At 40.6% G+C, this 22,704-nt stretch overlaps 1 protein-coding gene across 7 annotated transcripts in view; it reads right to left on the reverse strand.

Annotated features, from left to right (window-relative positions):
* The window catches only part of col14a1a (collagen, type XIV, alpha 1a), a 367,796-nt gene that overhangs the window by 29,723 nt on the left and 315,369 nt on the right, over positions 1–22,704 (reverse strand). For all 7 annotated transcript variants that reach the window (XM_061953441.2, XM_061953406.1, XM_061953424.1 and 4 more), the window contains 3 exons: positions 10,769–10,822; positions 1,516–1,569; positions 1,345–1,416 (listed from right to left, as the gene is read on the reverse strand). In XM_061953441.2, the coding sequence (XP_061809425.1) occupies positions 1,345–1,416; positions 1,516–1,569; positions 10,769–10,822 (180 nt within the window). The remainder of the gene's footprint in view (positions 1–1,344; positions 1,417–1,515; positions 1,570–10,768; positions 10,823–22,704) is intronic.

Genomic DNA, 22,704 nt, shown 5'->3' on the forward strand with positions numbered 1-22,704 from the left:
TGTTGCGGATGAAATAATTGTCTATCCGCGCATCTCTAACATACAGTGATAATGTCGAACAAGCAGAAATGCACAAAGCCTTGTTTGTTTACAGTGAAAGTCTAATGCTTTTTCAGCACCTGCATTGAGCAGCTTGTCCAAAAGATGGGGCCGTAGCAAAAATAATAACACACCTTTCTGTTTGTTAAGTTCTTCGCATGTCAAAGTAAAGTATTTCAATTTAAGGTGTGATGCATGAAAATGCACGTCATAATCAGATCATTTTTTCCGGGTCCACGTACACAGTGACATTCTAATCAGAATGATGATCAGATTAAATAAATGTTGTCCATGTACATGTGGCTAATGATATACACAAATACAGTGGTACCTCACTTTGTGTGCCCAACCTTAGGATATTTTTTAAATAAGAGCGGTCTCTCAGCTAATTTTTTTCTTTAAGTTGCGAGCAAAAATTTTAGTTCCGAGCCACCTTTAGATAACATTTTATTGCTATTTGGAGGAACAGTTGCCACAGTGAGCCCTGTAATTTCCGCCCGACATTCAGTATCTCACTCACTACCAGTGGCTAATGGCCGGACAGACAAAAAATTGTTTTCCAACAAGGGGTCCGAAAAAAGTGAGTGTGAAGGATAGAAAGAAATAATCAAAAACATGACCGAGGTGTGTGTCTAGCCGACTTGGCGAAGCAGTATGAGCATAGCACTACTATAATATGCACCACACTGAAGCAGGAGTCAATAAAAGCCATCACCAGCCAAGGGTGTTAATATAATTCTAAACGAAGGACATTTAACCATGAAAATATGGGGAATCTGCTAATGGTGTCTTTGACAGAGAAGTAGGTCGCAGGAGATCTCATATAGATGTTTGCTCTCCAAAGTCAATATTATTTTTCTTTCACTTACTAAACTACTGTTGTTGTTGCTAGTATTGTATTGTTTTGATACAATATTTGTTCTTTAGAAATGTGTTTTTCCTTATTGGAAAGCATGTTAAATGTTAAAAACGGTGCTGTTTTTTGGGAGGCTGGATATGGTTATTGGTTTAACAGTTCGTTCACAAGTATTTTGGGTTACGAGCTCTGTCAGGGAACAAATTAAACCTGCATGTCAAGGTACCACTTTAAATCGAAACAATCAGATGCTAAAATAAATGCTCTGCTCCCTCTGCTTTATGTGCCTGTCAGGTATTTTCTTAGAGTGAGTCTTTTGTTTTAGTTTTTAGTTATTTGCTTATTATACTCGTCTGAGTTAAGAACATGTTTCAATACGGTGAAAGTTTTGTCATTATTTCATATTTTCTATTGATCTTTTTCCAGTAAAAAAAAAACAAATCACTTACAGGAAGTCCTTGATTCCCCTGGGGTCCTGCTGACCCATTCGGTCCTGGAGCTCCAGGTGCACCCGGGGTTCCCTGAAAGAGGTAACAAGGAGATGAAAAGCATAAGTTGGTTAGCTAATTAATCTGATTTATATGTAAAGTGGGAGTGATGACAAAAAGGCATAAACTTACAAGTGGCCCCGGTGGTCCCTGTCGGCCCTGAGGTCCGTTATTACCTGGCAGACCCTGTGACAGATGCACAGACAGCACTCTCATAATTGAGTAGACTTTCACAACTCCTGTGCTGATTTGCTTTACATTTTCATTGGCAACAATGAGAGCAAATTAGTCATTTTCTTACACAAACACCAATTATTATAACAAGCTGCTTTTGGAAATCAAACTCACCAGCTTCCACTGATTGACAACACATCCACCAACAATAGGGATGGGTGATATGGCCTAACATCTATATTGTGATATACAGCGCCGTGCAAAAGTATTCGCCCTCTTGGCTTTACCTATTTTGTTACATTACAACCTTTAATTTAAATGTTTGAATCTACATTTTACAGTACATGATGGATCTGCATAAAATAACCTAAGTTGGTGAAGTGAAATTTGAAAAATATATATAATATATATATTTTTTTAATTAAAAGAATTAAATTGGCATGTGCATATAAAGCCACTTAAAATGCTCTGGTGCAATCTATTACCTCCAGAAGTCACATAATTAGTACAGGTTGGGTCATAAAGAAATATCAACGTCTTTGATTATCCCCCTGAGCACCATCAAATCCATTATATTCAAATGGAAAGAATCTGGAACCACCTCAGACCTACCAAGACAGGGCCGCCCACCAAAACTCTCAGACTGAGCAAGGAGGGCATTAATCAGGGAGACAACAGAGAGACCAAAGATAACCCTGGAGAAGCTGCAGAGTTCCGCAGAAAAGACTGGAGTGTCGGTGCAAAGGACCAAAATAAGCCGTATATTCCAAAGAGCTGGGCTTTATGGAAAAAGCCAAAGGGGGTGCATACTTTTGCAAGGTGCTACATATTGCAGCCTCCTGCGATAACAATATACATATCACACTATATTATTTGGTATATAAATGATAGAACAATTTCCAATCAATTTACCAAGGCTTCTAATTTGGCTGCTGACATATGCAGTAACATATTATGTCAATTCTGGTTGTATTGTATTCCTCAAACTATTATTAATCTACGTGTTAATTTACTGTTAATGTCTGATTACTGTCTGTTGTAACATGTTTCAATCTACACTTCTGTTAAAGTGTAATAAGCACTTATTCTTATGTTGTTTCGATACTTGACATTAGTTTTGAGAGATACTACAAACTTTGGTTTCGATCCAATACTAAGTAATTACAGGGGCAGTATTGGTCATGCCAAAGCTGATACTTCACATTTTTAATATAAATGATTCAATTTTGGGTCACAATTATAACATAGAATGGCGGTGTAACAATAACAATTAAATATTTAAATTATTCTCTAATTTTTGCTCTGATTTAAATTAGTTATTCATTTATTTGTAGCCTTTGGATCCCTCCTGTGTCTAGGTATTTATTCCCTGAGTTTGTAAACAATAGCAAAAACAACAAAATATTTTTTGTTAATAAAACATATCGATCTAACCACTGTAGTATTACTTGGTATCGTTACTGTTGATATACTGTGTCGATTCACCCACCTTTGTTGGAGAGCGCTAGCTTAGCGGTTAGCATACCCTCCTGCACTGTGTAGTGTAGCATGTTTAGCTATTGCTTGTTTTCCAGTAATAAGGATAATTGTAGGAAACATAGTTTATTTCCCACCATGGAGGCAAGAATTACTGATTTAGAAGTGTCTTTGCACTGTGAAGGGACGTTAGCCACTAGCCACTAACAAGACTGCTATATTGTGTTGATTGGTTCACGCATGCATGCATGAAGACTACTTTTCTTCCTTCCAAGCAATGTTTTATTAATGTTTTTTTTGTTTTTGAGTAGTAAAAAAATAACAGGAACAAGGGGTAGATTTAAAAATTCAGGGAGTATTACTGCCACATTTTAAATCACTTTTACTCATTCATTGCAATGAGTGACTCCCACTGGTAATTTATTTTTTAAAAGTATATTTTTTTTAAAGGAGACACTTAACTTACCGTATTTTCCGCACTATAAGGCGCACCTAAAAACCACATATTTTCTCAAAAGCTAACAGTGCGCCTTATAACCCGGTGCGCTTTATTACGATTAATTTTCATAAAGTTTCGATCTCGCAACTTCGGTAAACAGCCGCCATCTTTTTTCCCGGTAGAACAGGAAGCGCTTCTTCTTCTACGCAAGCAACCGCCAAGGAAAGCACCCGCCCCCATAGAACAGGAAGCGCTTCACCCGCCCCCATAGAACAGGAAGCGCTTCACCCGCCCCCGGAAGAAGAAGAAAAAACGCGCGGATATCACCGTACGTTTCATTTCCTGTTTACATCTGTAAAGACCACAAAATGGCTCCTACTAAACGATCCGGTTCATAAAAAGACGCAATCTCTCCATCCGCACACGGATTACTACCGTATTTCACAGCAACTGAACCGCACTGTGGAACGGGAGCACGTACGGTGAATATTCGCTCCACAGGGAATGAGAAGTCATCCTTCACTGTGGTTCTAGCTTGCCATGCTAACTTCCACTCATGGTGATATTCAAAAGGAAGACCTTGCCAAAAGAGACCTTTCCAGCCGGCGTCATCATAAAAGCTAACTCGAAGGGATGGATGGATGAAGAAAAGATGAGCGAGTGGTTAAGGGAAGTTTACGCGAAGAGGCCGGGTGGCTTTTTTCACACAGCTCCGAAGGCGAACACACCTTCACTAAGACGGGCAGACAGCCTCGGACGACATACGCCAACATTTGCCAGTGGATCGTAAATGCTTGGGCAGATATTTCGGTCACAACTGTGGTCCGAGCTTTCCGGAAGGCAGGATTCACAGAACAACAGCGACACTGACTCCCGATGACTTCTACGAGACGGAACCGGCCATTTTGGATACCACGCTTGCGCAACTTTTCAATTCGGACACCGAAGACGAAGAATTCGAAGGATTTACGAATGAAGAATAACTTCAGAAGGTGAGCGCTATGTTTATTTTGTGTGTTGTGACATTAACGTTCGAGCAACATTATGTTGCTATTTATTGCTCTACACCATTTTGAATTTTACTATGTTTGTGATTGCACATTTGCGTACATTTTGGGACAGAGTTGTTAGAACGCTGGTTTTCAATATATTATTAAAGTTTGACTGAACTATCTGACTGTTTTTTTGACATTCACTTTAGCGCAGCGTTTTTTTGACATTCACTTTAGCGCAGCGTAGGCGCGGCTTTTAGTCCGGGGCGGCTTATTGGTGGACAAAATTATGAAATATGTAATTCATAGAAGGTGCGGCTAATAATCCGGTGCGCCTTATAGTGCGGAAAATACGGTAAGCTTATATTTGAAGCCTAACAAAAAGTAGACGTTTAAATTGTCAGTGTTGTGAATGGATGTATTTGATGCAAATAAAGTAGTAAAAAAGATATTTTTTTTTGCCATTTAAGGCTGCTAAACACATTGTTCGGGTTTCTGTATAGAGCCGTACGTTTTCAAAATAAATATTGTATTCTTAAATAACATTTGTTTTGTTTTGTTGTTTTGTGTGTAATATTTTGTATGACATCGCTATTGAAATAAAAATAAAGATTACAAATATAGAAAATCATGATAACAGTGTAGGCATGCACGAACATAACTGCAAAACAAGTTGACAGGAAATGACGTATCTTCGCACATGCGTGGCTCGATAATAGTAGTGACAGGCACGTTAATTCACTTGTTGCTGTCATATTTGAAGGACAGAGCAATAATGTTTGATCAACATGCATTATCACGATATAAAGATGGTATTGAAAGCTCTATCGTCGGCCAAATGTATATCATTTATATCAAATATCGTCTATATTGCTCAGCCCTAAATGACCTCCAATCACATTTGGAAAGTGTTGTGCAGTTCTACCCCCTATTTTTTGGGGTAATTATCAATGCAATTTTAGCGCTACGGCAGTTTTGAATCACAACTGTCCAAATCCCAAAAACTTTGCAAACAGAGATTATGGTTCTTGCTTTGCTTCATCGCCTGATGCCCTTTCAACATGGACTCTCTTCTTACGTGGCTCTCATTTCACCCTGTGTGAAGTGAAGCCAATAACAAGCAATACGACCGCTAAAATATTGAACACAGCTGAAGATACAAGCCCCCAGATATTACAATGAATTAGCCCCTAAGTTGTGCTTATGTGTTTTTGGCTTGCTCACACTGGTAAATCCTATTTGGTGAGACAAAGAACATTCCCTGCGGTGTTGAATTTTAGGAGGCAGCTACAATTTCAAGGGACTCATCGGCCTTCCAAATGAAAACACCAGCTCCAAGAGTGGGACACAACGGTCCGATCTGTGTTATTTACGACGAAACAAATGAATGCAAAGTGAGAGGAATTCAAAACCACCGTGACACAACACGCATCTCAATATTGCACAAACATACGATTGCAGTAGCGCACGTATGGAACTAAAATAACTGAATTCCCGGGACGCAGAAGTTACCGGCACTACAAGTACAAGCAGCCAAGCTTGGGGTGTGATTGAAAAGCCTGACGCAGCAACCTGCTGTTACGCGCTAAAGACTGAGTCCAGCCAAGCAAAGCGCCATTAGTAAGGCATCTGTTATATCACAAGAGGGCCAAACATAGCATCTTGTGTAAGTAGAGTATTTCTGTGAAATTAGCCACCAATAGTGGAAAGTATTCTCTGTGAATGTCGATGTTGTTGTTCATTGTCCTTGCAAAGCACTTTGAGTTTCAATGTGTGATTGATTTATTTCAAGAGTTTGTAGTTGGTCCAAGTTTAATCTTTAGTAGAAAGTGTACTTTTAAAGAGGAATGTTGATGTCTGTTGATTGGTTGACAGAGAATTGTCAACCAACCGTAAATCACTCTACGGAGACAGCCCTCGCAAAAATGACTAATGATCTACTGCTAACGATGGATTCTGATGCGTCATCTATGTTGCTGCTTCTTGATCTTAGCGCTGCTTTCGATACCGTCGATCATAATATTTTATTAGAGCGTATCAAAACACGTATTGGTATGTCAGACTTAGCTTTGTCGTGGTTTAACTCTTATCTTACTGACAGGATGCAATGCGTCTTCCATAATAATGTGACCTCGGACTATGTTAAGGTAACGTGCGGAGTCCCTCAGGGTTCGGTTCTTGGCCCTGCACTCTTTAGTATTTACATGCTGCCGCTAGGCGACATCATACGCAAATACGGTGTTAGCTTTCATTGTTATGCTGATGACACCCAACTCTACATGCCCCTAAAGCTGACCAACACGCCGGATTGTAGTCAGCTGGAGGCGTGTCTTAATGAAATTAAACAATGGATGTCCGCTAACTTCTTGCAACTCAACGCCAAGAAAACGGAAATGCTGATTATCGGTCCTGCTAAACACCGACATTTATTTAATAATACCACCTTAACATTTGACAACCAAACAATTACACAAGGCGAATCAGTAAAGAATCTGGGTATTATCTTTGACCCAACTCTCTCGTTTGAATCACACATTAAGAGTGTTACTAAAACGGCCTTCTTTCATCTCCGTAATATCGCTAAAATTCGTTCTATTTTATCCACTAGCGACGCTGAGATCATTATTCATGCGTTCGTTACGTCTCGTCTCGACTACTGTAACGTATTATTTTCGGGTCTCCCTATGTCTAGCATTAAAAAATTACAGTTGGTACAAAATGCGGCTGCTAGACTTTTGACAAGAACAAGAAAGTTTGATCATTTTACGCCTATACTGGCTCACCTGCACTGGCTTCCTGTGCACTTAAGATGTGACTTTAAGGTTTTACTACTTACGTATAAAATACTACACGGTCTAGCTCCGTCCTATCTTGTCGATTGCATTGTACCATATGTCCCGGCAAGAAATCTGCGTTCAAAGAACTCCGGCTTATTAGTGATTCCCAGAGCCCAAAAAAAGTCTGTGGGCTATAGAGCGTTTTCTATTCGGGCTCCAGTACTATGGAATGCCCTCCCGGTAACAATTAGAGATGCTACCTCAGTAGAAGCATTTAAGTCCCATCTTAAAACTCATTTGTATACTCTAGCCTTTAAATAGCCCCCCTGTTAGACCAGTTGATCTGCCGTTTCTTTTCTTTTCTCCTCTGCTCCCCTTTTCCTTGAGGGGGGGGGGGCACAGGTCCGGTGGCCATGGATGAAGTGCTGGCTGTCCAGAGTCGGGACCCGGGGTGGACCGCTCGCCTGTGCATCGGCTGGGAACATCTCTGCGCTGCTGACCCGTCTCCGCTCGGGATGGTGTCCTGCTGGCCCCACTATGGACTGGACTCTTACTATTATGTTGGATCCACTATGGACTGGACTCTCACAATATTATGTCAGACCCACTCGACATCCATTGCTTTCGGTCTCCCCTAGAGGGGGGGGGTTACCCACATATGCGGTCCTCTCCAAGGTTTCTCATAGTCATTCACATCGACGTCCCACTGGGGTGAGTTTTTCCTTGCCCGTATGTGGGCTTTGTACCGAGGATGTCGTTGTGGCTTGTGTAGCCCTTTGAGACACTTGTGATTTAGGGCTATATAAATAAAGATTGATTGATTGATTGATTGACTTTCGAGACTGTAAATTGCAAATGCCCCGCAGTAGCAATTTTTGCTCATGTTTTCTTTTATTCTTCAGTGCAACTTGAGGATAAATCAATACTTTTCTGCTTGTTTCCTCACAGTGTCGTTTATAGAATACCGCACAATTTTGGCATAGTAACATTTAGCTCTCCAAAGTAATAAGCAATCTACACGGTATGTTAGATACACTGTTTTTTTTTTTTTTTACAAGCATTAGTACATCAATTGAAATATGAGTTGCACTGATATGTCTATTTGATTTTTTCTGCGGTATGTCTTATTTCTTAAGATATTTGCTAGCATTAAATGTTCTGTTTATTTTACCCGAAGCCGCTATATTGTTGTTGAATTATTAGTATGGGTGCTCTTCATTTCTGCCATGACAGTATGTTGTGTTAAGCATCTATCTTAGGGGCAAAGTCGTGTTGTCCTGTGTTTGACAACATTTTGAAAGCTACAGCACAAAGGTATTTGCTTTCCTTCCAATGGATTGAGTTAAAAAATGTTGCAGTATTTCCTGTTGTCTCAGCTGGTTCGAAGTGCTTTATAATTTATGGCATTTGGTCACGCATGGAATCCTACATAAAGTCAGCAAGCAAACTGACTTATTTGGATTTTATTATCAAATGTTGTGAAGGGTACCAGAATAATCTTTAGTCCGTATTGTCCCTCCTATTGGCTACCAACTCTAATGGTACGATACCTAAAGGAGAGTTGCTAAACCTTCTTTAGGCTGTTTAGATAAAGAGGCTCAAGAGTTTGGAAATGCATGTGTTTTCAAAGTGACTGTTTATTCGTATGTAGGCTTTTTTTAATGAAAAGTAATTGCATTGAGTTTTTTGACTCCAAGTAACAGGGACGTTATTATCACCTGTGTTCACAGAATAAAAAATATGTCATGTTGACATGTTGGAAAGATTAGTGCTGCGTTAGCTGCAAAAGGTGGACCGACATCATATTGAACCCTATGGGTTAGGAATGGGATGGCACTTCAACAGTGACGTGCAGTCACTAGAGGCTGGGCCTCACCTGCCATCATGGAAAGAAAAAAAATGTAAAAAGAAAAAAAATTAATTAAATTGTTAAATGTATCCAGTGATTATACTATAAAGTTATTTTCCATTTAACTTCACCAGTTTTAGATTATTTTTATTCAAAATCGCTGAATTTTCACATTTGCCGTTCAAATACTGAGAAGAGACGGTGCGGTGATCAGCAGCCAGTTGAGGCACGTCACTCAGTTGTGCCTCACCATGGATTGCGGACTCTGCTAACTGCTGGCCTGCTGTGCAGTGAGACCGTATTGCTATATGAATTATATTATACATTTCCATAGTTTAGTTAGCTGAGGTATATAATGTACAGTGTATTTTGTCAACAACTGTATGTGTGTAACGTATTTCTTGTGCTGAGCAATCATAAAACTGCTGCGAAGACGCACTGTGTGAGGCTCGCAGTAATCCCGCCTCCTGGTGGTAGAGAATGCACTTCCGCCGTAGAATGCACCCCCTGACGGGAGTGTTATATCAACTAAAGCCCACACTTAAACTTCCCACGTGCAAGATTGAATCTATTTAAAAAAGGTATTTAATAAGAAGCCAAAAAGTGCAAAAACAATAATGTTCGTGTTGGAGGAGTTGTGAATGACTGCAGGGCCACAACATTAGGTGCACCTGCACACTGCAGCACGGATTTCATATTTCATTAATTCACAACTCCTCCAACACGAACATTATTGTTTTTGCACTTTTTGGCTTCTTATTGAGCTGCTGCATTTTTTGGTTGGGTTGTTTATTTCTTTTGAGTAACTTACTTCTACATTTCTAAAAGGGGAGGAATGTAATAGAGTGATCTGTTTGTCTGTTGCCATCTCCTGGTTAATGTTGGCTATAGCGTACTGGGGTTATTTTTTGGTTGGCCAACGATTTACGTGGTGTTGCGCACCTGACGTCAAGTGTGTTGCGTCTGTTCTGAAGTCTACAGTAAAGAGACGTACTTCATCACCTCGCCTGGTTATTGCCTCCAACCCAATATATTACATAAAGGTAAGACCATAATAAAGTTTTTTTTAATTAAATGAGCTTTTTTGTGTGCTACAGTTTGTATGTGTAAAGTTAAAGTTAAGTTAAAGTACCAATGATTGTCACACACACACGAGGTGTGGTGAAATTTGTCCTCTGCATTTGACCCATCCCTTGATCACCGCCTGGGATGTGAGGGGAGCAGTGGGCAGCAGCGGCGCCACACCCGAGAATAATTTTTGGTGATTTAACCCCCAATTCCAACCCTTGATGCTGAGTGCCAAGCAGGGAAGAATGCTGGTATGAGCTTTTAAACATAACCCGTTAACTGCTGCCAATCAAATGGTGAATAAGAAAGTCTTTAGGGTTCATATGTTTGTAAATCTGACTGTGATGAAGTCAGTGCCTCACCAGCCATGAACCTCACCGCACGTCACTGCACTTCAAGTTCATATGTGAGTCAAGGCAGGTGGCCAAACACTTTTGGCAATATAGTGTAAGTATGAATAATTTGTCTTTTAATATCCTTATGCGGTTGGGCACTTGCCACTAGTTGTCCGCATCATTTATAGTTACACAGTCAACAACATGATTGTGCATTATATTGCTGTGAAATAAAGATTGAGAGATCCACACTGCAACAACAGGGGATGTCTTACCCTCGATCCTGGGGGGCCATCTCTACCAGGGGAGCCTTGGTTTCCAGGAACACCCTGAGCATAACACAAACAAGGTTTAAATCACCACAGCAATACTCACTCTTGTCAATACAGAATATAATACAATAGGTCTGAATATTATTACAATATTATTTTGTCATACAAAGAACAAGGTTTTAACTGATCACTATTTAGACGTCACAGATAACACTTTATTAAGTAAAGGGTCAAAGGAGATACAATAACCACTACATCTTTAACATGATTTAATAATGTTGGCTGTAAATGTCTGCATGTTACTGCAAAAGAATGGAACTGAATGTGTAAAATGCAAAGTGAGGAACTAATCATCTGAAAGACCTTCATCTTTTGAGTTGAAAGATGTGTTAGCCTTCAGAAAAGGTTTACAACTCACGTTAGAACGTACCGCTGGGTAAGAAAAATAAGCTTGAACACTTGAACACATAATTAACCATCCAAGGTTACTGATGTTATAAAACTTCCAACACAGAAGCAAAAACATAGTTGGTTCCTTGGCACCCACAACAAGAATTGGTTGTGGTCTGGGCTCTCAGGTGCATCCACACCAAACTCATGAAAGCAAGCCTCAATGGAGCTTGCTCTGTGCACTGGTGCAGAGAAACTAAACTGTTGCCACACAGTTAGAGGATTGGATCGCTCAATATGTCTTGTCCAGTCTCTCATTAACTAACTGATAAAGAATTGTGTCTTGTTTTGACACTGTGACACTGTACATAAATATCATTACGATTGCACATCTGCCCTTACCCTGACTGACAACTGCAAAATATCATCATGGATTAAGTGTTGCGATGATAAATTGCTGCACTTGTGAGTAGCGGAGAACTTGTAAAGGTTTGACAATTTGTATTGTGTGTCAAACAGGACACATACATACATCTTATGATAAATGATATGTATTTGATTATAATTTGGCTGCAATCCCAAGACGTTGGTAGCCGTGTGTGATGCTTCTCAATATGTTGGTAGTACGATAGGAACACTTTCTCAAACATTTTAACGGGTGAAAAGTTGGCAACACAACAATAAGATTTAAGGAAAAATAAATGAACAAAAACCTGCGGTAGACAATGCCCAATTTAGTTTTGTATGGTTGCTCTCTATGCGTGTGTGTGTGTGTATGTATATATATATATATATATATATATATATATTAGAGATGCGCGGTTTGCGGGCACAACCGCGGAGTCCGCGGATTATCCGCGGATCGGGCGGATGAAATTTAAAAAAATTAGATTTTATCCGCGGGTCGGGTCGGGCGGTTGAAATAAAAAAAAATTAGATTTTAAATAGATTCAGGCGGGTGGCAGTTAAACCAATTCGGAAATATATATACATAGTTAAAAGTTGTTACCCACATACGAAAAACGAGCAGGCACCTGCTGCATATGCCACAACAGAAGAAAAAAAAAAAAAGAGATGGACACTTTTACGGAGCGGAGAAGGCCCCCGACGCCTCGCCGGGGTCCGGGACCGAGGCCCCTTCCCCCGAGAGGGCCCCACCGGGAGCCGTAGCTGAGGCGATCCGCGAGAAGGGCCCGACGCACGTCCAGGGTCACCACCGCGCCCACCGCACCGACACCCCGCCTCGTCCGCCTTCGCCGCGGCCGGCGTCACGCGCAGCAGGTAAGCAGCTTACCTGCCCGCCACCCCCGTGGCCGGGGGCTCGTAACAGGGGTCACTCCGCGCGCTCCGCCCGCGCAGCTTACCTGCCCGCCACCCCTGTTGCCGGGGGCGCGTAACAGGGGTCACTCCGCGCGCAGTGCGTTCACGAAAGGGGTGGGGCTCACCCTGGTTGATATAGACAGCAGGACGGTGGCCATGGACGTCGGAACCCGCTAAGGAGTGTGTAACAACCCACCTGCCGAATCAATTAGCCCTGAAAATGGATGGCGCTGGAGCGTTGGGCCCATACCCGGCCGTCGCCGGCAGCGAGATGCGCTTGGAGGTGCGCTCAGCGCGGCTCCCATATGATTGCGCACTGGTGTGCATCTGGGTCGTGACATCGTGGCACGCGAATGTCTGTGCTGCATTGGATCAGTCTCCTTTCTTTAACAGGCAAAAGCTTTATAACCTCACTAATGCCTTGCATCGTCTATATTAGATATATAACAACGGGCGGGTGCGGGCGGATGGCGGGCGGGTGCGGTTCTGATCAAATGTTACATCGGGTGGATGGCGGATGGTTGACGACTTTCTGATGCGGTTGCGGATGAAATAATTGCCTATCCGCGCATCTCTAATATATATATATATATATATACCAAAGAAGGGACAAGCGGTAGAAAATGGATGGATGCATGGATATATATATATATATATATATATATATATATATATATATATATATATATATGTATGTGTGGGAAAAAAATCACAAGACTATTTCATCTCTACAGGCCTGTTTCATGAGGGGGGGGTTCCCTCAATCATCAGGACCCCGGCGAGGCGTCGGGGGCCTTCTCCGCTCCGTAAAAGTGTCCATCTCTTTTAAAGAAAGGAGACTGATCCAATATATATATATATATATATATATATATATATATATATATATATATATATATATATATATATATATATATATATATATATATATATATATTTATGTATATATGTATGTATATACAGTACAGGCCAAAAGTTTGGACACAACTTCTCATTAAATGCGTTTTCTTTATTTTCAAGACTATTTACATTGTAGATTGTCACTGAAGGCATCAAAACTATGAATGAACACATGTGGAGTTATGTACTTAACAAAAAAAGGTGATATAACTGAAAACATGTTTTGTATTCTAGTTTCTTCAAAATAGCCACCCTTTGCTCTGAATACTTTTTCGCACACACTCTTGGCATTCTCTCGATTAACTTCAAGAGGTAGTCACTTGAAAGGGTTTTCACTTCACAGTTGTGCTTGAAGCTCATCAAGAGAATGCCAAGAATGTGCGAAAAAGTAATCAGAGCAAAGGGAAGCTATTTTGAAGAAACTCGAATATGAAACATGTTTTCAGTTATTTCACCTTTTTTTGTTAAGTACATAACTCCACACGTGTTCATTCATAGTTTTGATGCCTTCAGTAACAATCTACAGTAGTCATGAAAATAAAGAAAACGCATTGAATGAGGAGAAGGTGTTTCCAAACTTTTGGCCTGTACTGTGTATATATATATACATATATATATATATATATATATATATATATATATATATATATATATATATATATATATATATATATATATATATATATATATATATGTCTTAATAAGGTTATCCAAAAAATAGTGCTCGATACCGTAGTAGAGTGCAATATATATATGTGTGGGAAAAAATCACAAGACTACTTCATCTCTACAGGCCTGTTTCATGAGGGGTTCCCTCAATCATCAGGAGATTTCTGATGATTGAGGGAACCCCTCATGAAACAGGCCTGTAGAGATGAAGTAGTCTTGTGATTTTTTCCCACACATACATATATATATATATATATATATATATATATATATATATATATATATATATATACAGCATATATATATATATATATATATATATATATATATATACATATATACAGCATATATATATATATATATATATATATATATATATATATATATATATATACATATACATACATACATACATACATACATACACACACACATATATATATATATATATATATATATATATATATATATATATATATATATATATATATATATATATATATATATATACTAGAGATGCGCGGTTTGCGGGCACAACCGCGGAGTCCGCGGATTATCCGCGGATCGGGCGGATGAAATTTAAAAAAATAAGATTTTATCCGCGCGCGGGTCGGGTCGGGCGGATTAATTAGATATTTTTTATTTTTTATTTTTATTTTTTGCGGGTGGCAGTTAAACCAATTCGGAAATATATATACATAGTTAAATGTTGTTACCCACATACGAAAAACGAGCAGGCACCTGCTGCATATGCCACAACAGAAGAAAAAAAAAGAAAAGAGATGGACACTTTTACGGAGCGGAGAAGGGACGCCTCGCCGGGGTCCGGGACCGAGGCCCCTTCCCCCGAGAGGGCCCCACCGGGAGCCGTAGCTGAGGCGATCCGCGAGAAGGGCCCGACGCACGTCCAGGGTCACTACCGCGCCCACCGCACCGACACCACGCCTCGTCCGCCTTCGCCGCGGCCGGCGTCACGCGCAGCAGGTAAGCAGCTTACCTGCCCGCCACCCCTGTGGCCGGGGGCTCGTAACAGGGGTCACTCCGCGCGCTCCGCCCGCGCAGCTTACCTGCCCGCCACCCCTGTTGCCGGGGGCGCGTAACAGGGGTCACTCCGCGCGCAGTGTGCGCTCACGAAAGGGGTGGGGCTCACCCTGGTTGATATAGAGAGCAGGACGGTGGCCATGGAAGTCGGAACCCGCTAAGGAGTGTGTAACAACCCACCTGCCGAATCAACTATAGCCCTGAAAATGGATGGCGCTGGAGCGTGGGCCCATACCTGGCTGTCGCCGGCAGCGAGACGCGCTTGGAGGTGCGCTCAGCGCGGCTCCCATATGATTGCGCACTGGTGTGCGTCTGGGTCGTGACAGCGTGGCACGCGAAAGTCTGTGCTGCATTGGATCAGTCTCCTTTCTTTAACAGGCAAAAGCTTTATAACCTCACCATACCTGCCAACTTTTGAAATCAGAAAAACCTAGTAGCCAGGGTCCAAGGGCCGCAGGCCCCGGTAGGTCCAGGACAAAGTCCTGGTGGAGGGTTCAGGGCTTCGCCCCCCGACGCAAAATGATTATTAGCATTCAGACAGGTTAAAATGTTGCTAAAACCATCACTTTTCTATCAGTCACAGTGACTTTTCAAAACAAAAATATTACAGCAAAAATCATATGGGTTGATTGGCATGTTTATTCTGTAAGCTAACTTCAATAGTTTGAAATTATTTTGACAGTTAATGCCAGTTATCCTGTCAACCTTTCACAAGACTTCAATTTGTTAATTGAAAGTATAAACAGTATAAACACTTTTTACAGTAAACAAATGGTAAAACAGTACTAAACAATTCCATAAAAAAAAAAATTGGTGTCATTATTAACTTTCTGTCCAAGCTTGTATAATCTACTGCCTTGTTCAATTGTAAAAAATATTCTGTGCCTAAAATTCACATTTCTATCACAATTATCATACTGTAAACATGGTAAGCTAACTTCATTAAAATTAATAGTCCTGTCAATAGCATGGAATTACAATTCAAATGTAGTTTTTTTGTAAGCCTTTCAAAAGAATTCAAAATATGAAAAATTAATGAAAATTAATTTAAGCCATCAGACACTTGAAAAGTGGCACATCACATCTCTAATGTAATCATTTGAACTTTTCAACAGAAATAGCACTGCAAAAATATTAAGGACATACTTCTGTATTTTGGTAGTTATGCTGTCAACATTTAACAAGATTTCTTCAACTTGGACTTGAAAGCATAAATAGTATAAACACTTTTAACAGTATGTCGTGCTGTGAAATACAGCCGACAGGATTGCGCACCAAACACGAAGCAAGGCCAAAGTGCATGCATGGTGCAGGAGAACAAAGGACTTCTTTCATTTAAGGCTTGTGATAAACCATCAAACTCATTCGTTAAAAGGACTCTATAGTAATATAAAGCGAATTTTTCTGGACATTATCATGCAAGAAAAGTTTATTTTTGGGACCGCGATCACCGCGTAATGATTTTTAAAGGTTGCATTACAAACATTTAACTGTCCCATGTGATCAGCCAGTGCGATTGGAAATCCATGCTCAATTATTGCCTCCGTAAATAAAACTTCGGGCGGGTGCGGGCGGATGGCGGGCGGGTGCAGTTCTGATCAAACGTTACATCAGGTGGATGGCGGATGGTTGACGACTTTCTGACGCGGTTGCGGATGAAATAAATTGCCTATCCGCGCATCTCTAATATATACACATTATGTAGTAACAGACATGTTCATAACAATATGAAATACGAACAAAATTTACCGTATTTTGGTCATTTTAAGCCTTGCCGGAACTTAATTCCTGGGCACATTTATTTTAGTGCCCATAGCAACATCGTTTGTACTTCTGGCAACAAATGCGTGCGTGTTCTAATCATGGCAGACTTTGTAATAGACGACAAAGATGAGTATTTTTGAGAATTCAACAAGCTTATCTTTTTTAACCTGAATTTACGGAAGATGAACTTCTGGTTATAGAAGCTGAGCGAGCTTGAGCACAGGGTAAAACGTTGGAGCAGACAAAAGCCGAGAGAGTATGGACCGGAGTGACTTGACGCCGTAAATGTGGAGCTTGGAGCCAAGCTATGTCGACAGAAATGGAGTGCATATTCACAATCAACTGGAAAAAGTGAGTCATTATCATATCGATCATAATACATACAGCACACCATGCTTGTTATTACAACTATATACATCATTGAGCTAGTTGTGAACAAACAAAATATGAAATGTGGGCTATAATTTTACAGATACTGTAATATTATTGTTCTTGCTTTTCACTTTGTACAGTTTGGTGACCTATCGTATTGTACTGTGCATTACAAACTGAAAAGCCAAATCCAGCGGCTGACGCAGAAGCTAGCTTATGGCTAATACTGTGGCATACCGTCGCAAGGTGATGTGTTACTAGGCTCGATAAACAGTACCTCAGTGTTTGCTCTTACAATCACAATGCCGCTACAGCCTGGTTATTATGCAGGTTACTGAAGTATTGTTGGCTGTTTTTGGATGCAATTTTGAAGTGACTTAAAGGCAGAATGAATTTCTCCCATTAGCTGCATTGTTAGCCACCTCAAACAATGTATTATTACAAATTAGAATGCAAAAAAAAAATGTGTTCTTGTCTCTCATAAGGATTGTGAACAATAAGCAAAATTCCCCAAAAAGTGCAGTTCCTCTTTAAGTTGCAAGCAAGTTGCAAGGTACAGACATCCCCGCCAATAGTTGGTGTAGCAAATCTCACAGTGAACCATGTAAGATCCAGGCGTAACACCTGTTCTTACTCGATAGCATTAGCTTATAGCTAGAGATCAACATAACTTTGTTTTCTAAACATTGAAACAAAGGAAGTGAGTGTGAAGGACAGTGCTGAGAAAAAGAAGTGGAAGATCGACAAAAACATGACTGAATGTGTCGCCAACTTGGCGATGTAATTTGGGCGTATCACTGCTAGTATGCACCATACTGAAGCAGAATGAGTCTAACACTATTTTAATATCTAAACGGCAGACATTTATCCATGAACATACGGAAAAGCTGCTGATGGCTGATGGTGTATTTGACTGAGAAGTAGCAAGAAAGAGATGCCGTAGAAGTCTGCTCTCCAAGGTAAATAAATGCTGTACATTATTATTACATTACTTCATAACATGTCTGTAATTGTTAGTAGTACATTCTATTGCAGACCTGGGCATTCTGCGGCCCACGGGCCACATCCGGCCCTTTATGCGTCCCTGTCCGGCCCGCGTGAGGCCAATCATAAATTACAAAATAAATTTAAAAAAGTATCTATGTCGAGTGTGCAATACAATGGTGCTGCTTTTGTTTTGAAAAGCGTTGTTTGTATTACTTCCGTGTGGACGTATGCTCGTGCGCGATTGTGAGTGAATGAACAGCGGCAATCACAAATTACAAAATAAAAAATAAAAAAAACATCTATGTCGTGCGTGCAATACAACTGTGCTGCTTTTATTTTGAAAAGTGTTATTTATGGGCGTATGTCCGTGTGTAACCTGTGAGTGAAGGTGCACAGCGACAAGTGATGCCCGATTACCCCTGAGACGCTAAAAAGAGAAAAGTTGATGACGAATGCCGTGTTTTCAACAAGACATGGACTGCCAAGTATTTCTTTACAGAAATTAAAGGTAAAGCCGTGTGCTTAATGTGTGGTACACAGGTTGCTGTGTTTAAAGAATATAATCTAAATCGCCACTACACGACAAAGCACGAGGAAAAATACTGGAATCTGTCTGATGAAGCGCGCGCAAGGGAGGCTGATGCGTTGATGGTAAAACTGCAAACCCAACAAGGACTTTTTGCCAAATTTCACACCCCCAGAGATGCAGCTGTCAGGACAATTTTCGTCATTTCTCACAAAATCGCCAGAAAAAGTAAGGCGTTTTCTGACGGAGAGTTTATTAAGGAGTGCTTATTGGACTCTGTTGCGCTGATATGCCCGGAGAAGAGGGGCACATTTGAGAACGTGTCACTCTCCCGACGCACTGTAATGAGGCGGGTTGAGATCATCGCTGGAAACTTGGAGCTTCAGCTGAAGAACAGAACGGCCGACTTTGACTGTTTTTCGCTGGCTTTGGATGAGAGCTGCGATGTACGTGACACCGCCCAGCTGCACATCTTCTTACGTGGGATAACTGCAGACTTTCAAATCACGGAGTAGCTGGTAGCCATGCAGTCAATTAAAGAGACAACCACAGGTAATGACTTGTTCACATAGGTAAATGCGTGTTTGGACATGTTAGGACTGAAATGGGACAAGCTGGCAGGTGTGACAACAGGTGGTTGTCCAAATCTGACGGGGAAAAAAGTTGGACTTTTAAAGAGGATGCAGGATAAAGTGACAGAAATGGATATTTTTGCATTGTATTATACATCAGGAAGTGTTGTGCAAGACAGTGTTAAAAATAAAACCATCAAAAGAAATCTGCTTTTGTATAAAGTTAAGTTAGGTTAAATGAAATTATTATTATTATTATTTTTTATTTATCTTACGGTATATCAAAAATAATTGAGCAAAATTTAATTGAAATATTGTCGGTGTGGCCCTCCAGCAGTGCTCGGGTTGCTCATGCGGCCCCCGGTAAAAATGAATTGCCCACCCCTGTTCTATTGTAATGTTTTTTATACAAAATGTTGGTTTTCTTTTTAAAAGGCATCGTTAAATACATCCACATTAAATATATCATGTTATAGTTTAAGAAATGTATTGTTTATGGATTTTTAAGATTGAAGGTTGAAACACCACATGGCTTTATGAATAATGTGAGAAAGGAGATGGAGAACTCAAGCACGCACACACAAACATATATGTGCAGTATTTTCATGCCTCATACAAACAAATGATAAAACAACACATACATATAGAAAATCGAAGTAAGCTATAACACTGAGCGATGCCCAGACACACAATTTTCTGTTCATTGCAGCTGCCTATTTGTTTCCGGTCAAATTGAGAGATATTGACACAGAGGTGAGGAGATGCTGATGGCTGGCAGTATTTACAGCATCCACACATGGGGGATAGATTTTGACAAAAGTATGAGGGAAAAAAAAGGAGAGACGTAATTGATGTACAGTATTAGACATCTCCAATATTGCAAGTTGCAACACGGCCCTGGAAGCTTCAATAGTCTTCCATTGAGGTGCACACACACTGATTCCTGCTTTTTTTCAAGGTACCAATTGTGTTGCACACGTGGTAATAGAGGATGCGAGCAGGCTTTAAAAGACCACAAAAAGGGGAGCAGTGGAAATGGTGCACCCCGTCACAGTGTGTGCTGAAGCTCGGTCAATGCGTCAGTCTGACAGCATCGCTGATTGTCAAAAGGAGCTGCTGATTGGAACAATTTGGCCCGTGTGGCGAGGAAAGTAAATGACAGAAGTGTTTTGTAGTCTGTGAAATCTTCCTCTTGGAAGGAAAGCATCAGCTTGTTTTCACACAGGCTGCTGCTAAATCTGGTTTTAGATCGCAACATTTTCATCAGGTCTTCCCTGAATAGTACAAGCTAATTAATGAAACAGATTTGACTTTCAACTTAAAAAAAAAACTGCAAACGTTATTATATTGAGGTAAAATACAGAGCTTTTGTTACACCCTGCCTGGATTAAATGGGTAATTGTATGTAAAACCCACCTTTCTTGCCTGTTGGTACAAGTTTTTGTGTATTTTGTGTTTTTTTTCCCCCACTGGCACTCATCGAAGGCGGACACTTCCTTTCCCTCTCCCTTCTCTCCAATTTTTGCTTTTTTGTTTTGTCTTAACTTTCTTGATGCCTCTTTTTGCACTGCTTTCTAAAATCTAAACAATGGAATTGATCAACTTTCCTCTTAACAAAATTGACAAGATCTCGGGTTCGCGGGAACCTGCCTGTCTTGACAGAATGATTGTAGACTCTTGGGAGAAGAGGAGTGCTGCGTGTCTGGCAGCCCTTTCAGTCCACGATGCTGAAGATATCTACCTATTGTGATAACAGGACATCTGCTGATTGGAGTAAGCGTTCCTCTGGTGTTTCGACAAATTGGAAGATGCTGGCAGCTATTCAAAGTACTCTAAAGCTGCCACAAATAATTGGAGGATGCAAACAGAATTGTGGGCACTCAGACTTTTGAGATTTTGGACTATATTGCAATCTTTGGCGACATTTCGGGGACGCCGACTGCTCTGATTGTGAAGAATGATGAATTTGAGGACCAGAAATAGACAATTAGGAGTGAAAGTTTAAATGTATTTTCACTCGCTCAAACACAAACATTCTAATCTGGATTGATTTCCCCTGGCTGCAAGCGACGTGACAAGGTCGTAGCTTCGAGACTCTCCCAGAGGACAGTGCAGTGAAGACGCAACAAACTCCTCCCCTGTCTTTCATGGACACACAACTGTTGCTGTTGAACTTTGTTGGACTGACTGACTGTAAGTGTCGTAATATGTACTGTATATGTGCTTTGCTGTGGCGTTTTTTTCTCACTACAGACTGGGCCACCCTCAATAGGAGTCCAGTCTGAAATCGACTTTTTTTTTTGCTCATCCTCCCCCAGCGTCTACCTTTTTCCCACCTTTTACGGGGCGCTAACACATTTATTTTCACCACAAAAAGAGGATACCATACCATAACAAAATGTGAACTAGAAATGTGGAGTATACATTTTTAAAACACTTTTGCTTTGTACCAAACAAGCCATTTGAGATTTTCCCGATTTGTGACGTTTACCAACCAGTAACATTAGTGAATATCTCCATAAATGATAGAAGTTTTTATTTTTCCTAGTGGCAGTTGTAGTCCAAACAAAAAGATATGCACCACAGGCATAATTGCCAACACTCCCGATTATCCCGGGAGACTCCCGAATTTCAGCGCCTCTCCCGAAAACCTCCCGGCACAAATTTTCTCCCAATTTTCTCCCGATTTCCAGCCAGAGCTGGAGGCCAAGCCCCCTCCAGCTCCATGCGGACGAGGAAGATACAGCAACGAGTAAGATGAAGAAATATGCTTGTAAGTTCCAAAATGAATGGAAACAAGAATTTTAGTTTATCCAGGACAGTTCTAAGGGGAAGGGGTATGCTGCCTGTAAATTTTGTAGAACAGACTTCTCCATTGAACACGGTGGCCGAACGGATATACTCAGTCATGAACGGACAGCGAAGCACAAAGCGTCGACAGCGCAGCACCGGTCACAGCCCAGTATTATGGGCCACCTCGCTAAATGGAGACTCGATGGTGTAACATATGTCGAGACAAAGATAGCTATGCTGATAGCTGGAAGCAACATCCGTTCTCATTTGCGGATGTATTCAACAAATCCGTGAAGGATATGTTCCCGGATTCAGAGATCGCGCGCCAGTACGCAAATGGCAGAACAAAGGCTACTCAAATAGTGAAAGGTAAGTGTTTTTTTTTTTTTTTTAGTAAGTAAGCAGCAAGCACAGTACAGTTAGTAGAACAACTGTGTTTTCATTACTGTGTATTTAGTATGTATGTAGTATATAAGGCTGTGCTTCTGGCTGCAAAGCATTGCACTTTCAAGTACAACAATGAGTAGATGAGTGTTATGTGTGTATACGTGTAAATAAATGAACACTGAAATTCAAGTATTTATGTTATCTATCTATATATATAT

The sequence above is a fragment of the Nerophis lumbriciformis genome, linkage group LG04 (genome assembly GCF_033978685.3).
Source record: "Nerophis lumbriciformis linkage group LG04, RoL_Nlum_v2.1, whole genome shotgun sequence".
Lineage (NCBI taxonomy): Eukaryota > Metazoa > Chordata > Actinopteri > Syngnathiformes > Syngnathidae > Nerophis > Nerophis lumbriciformis.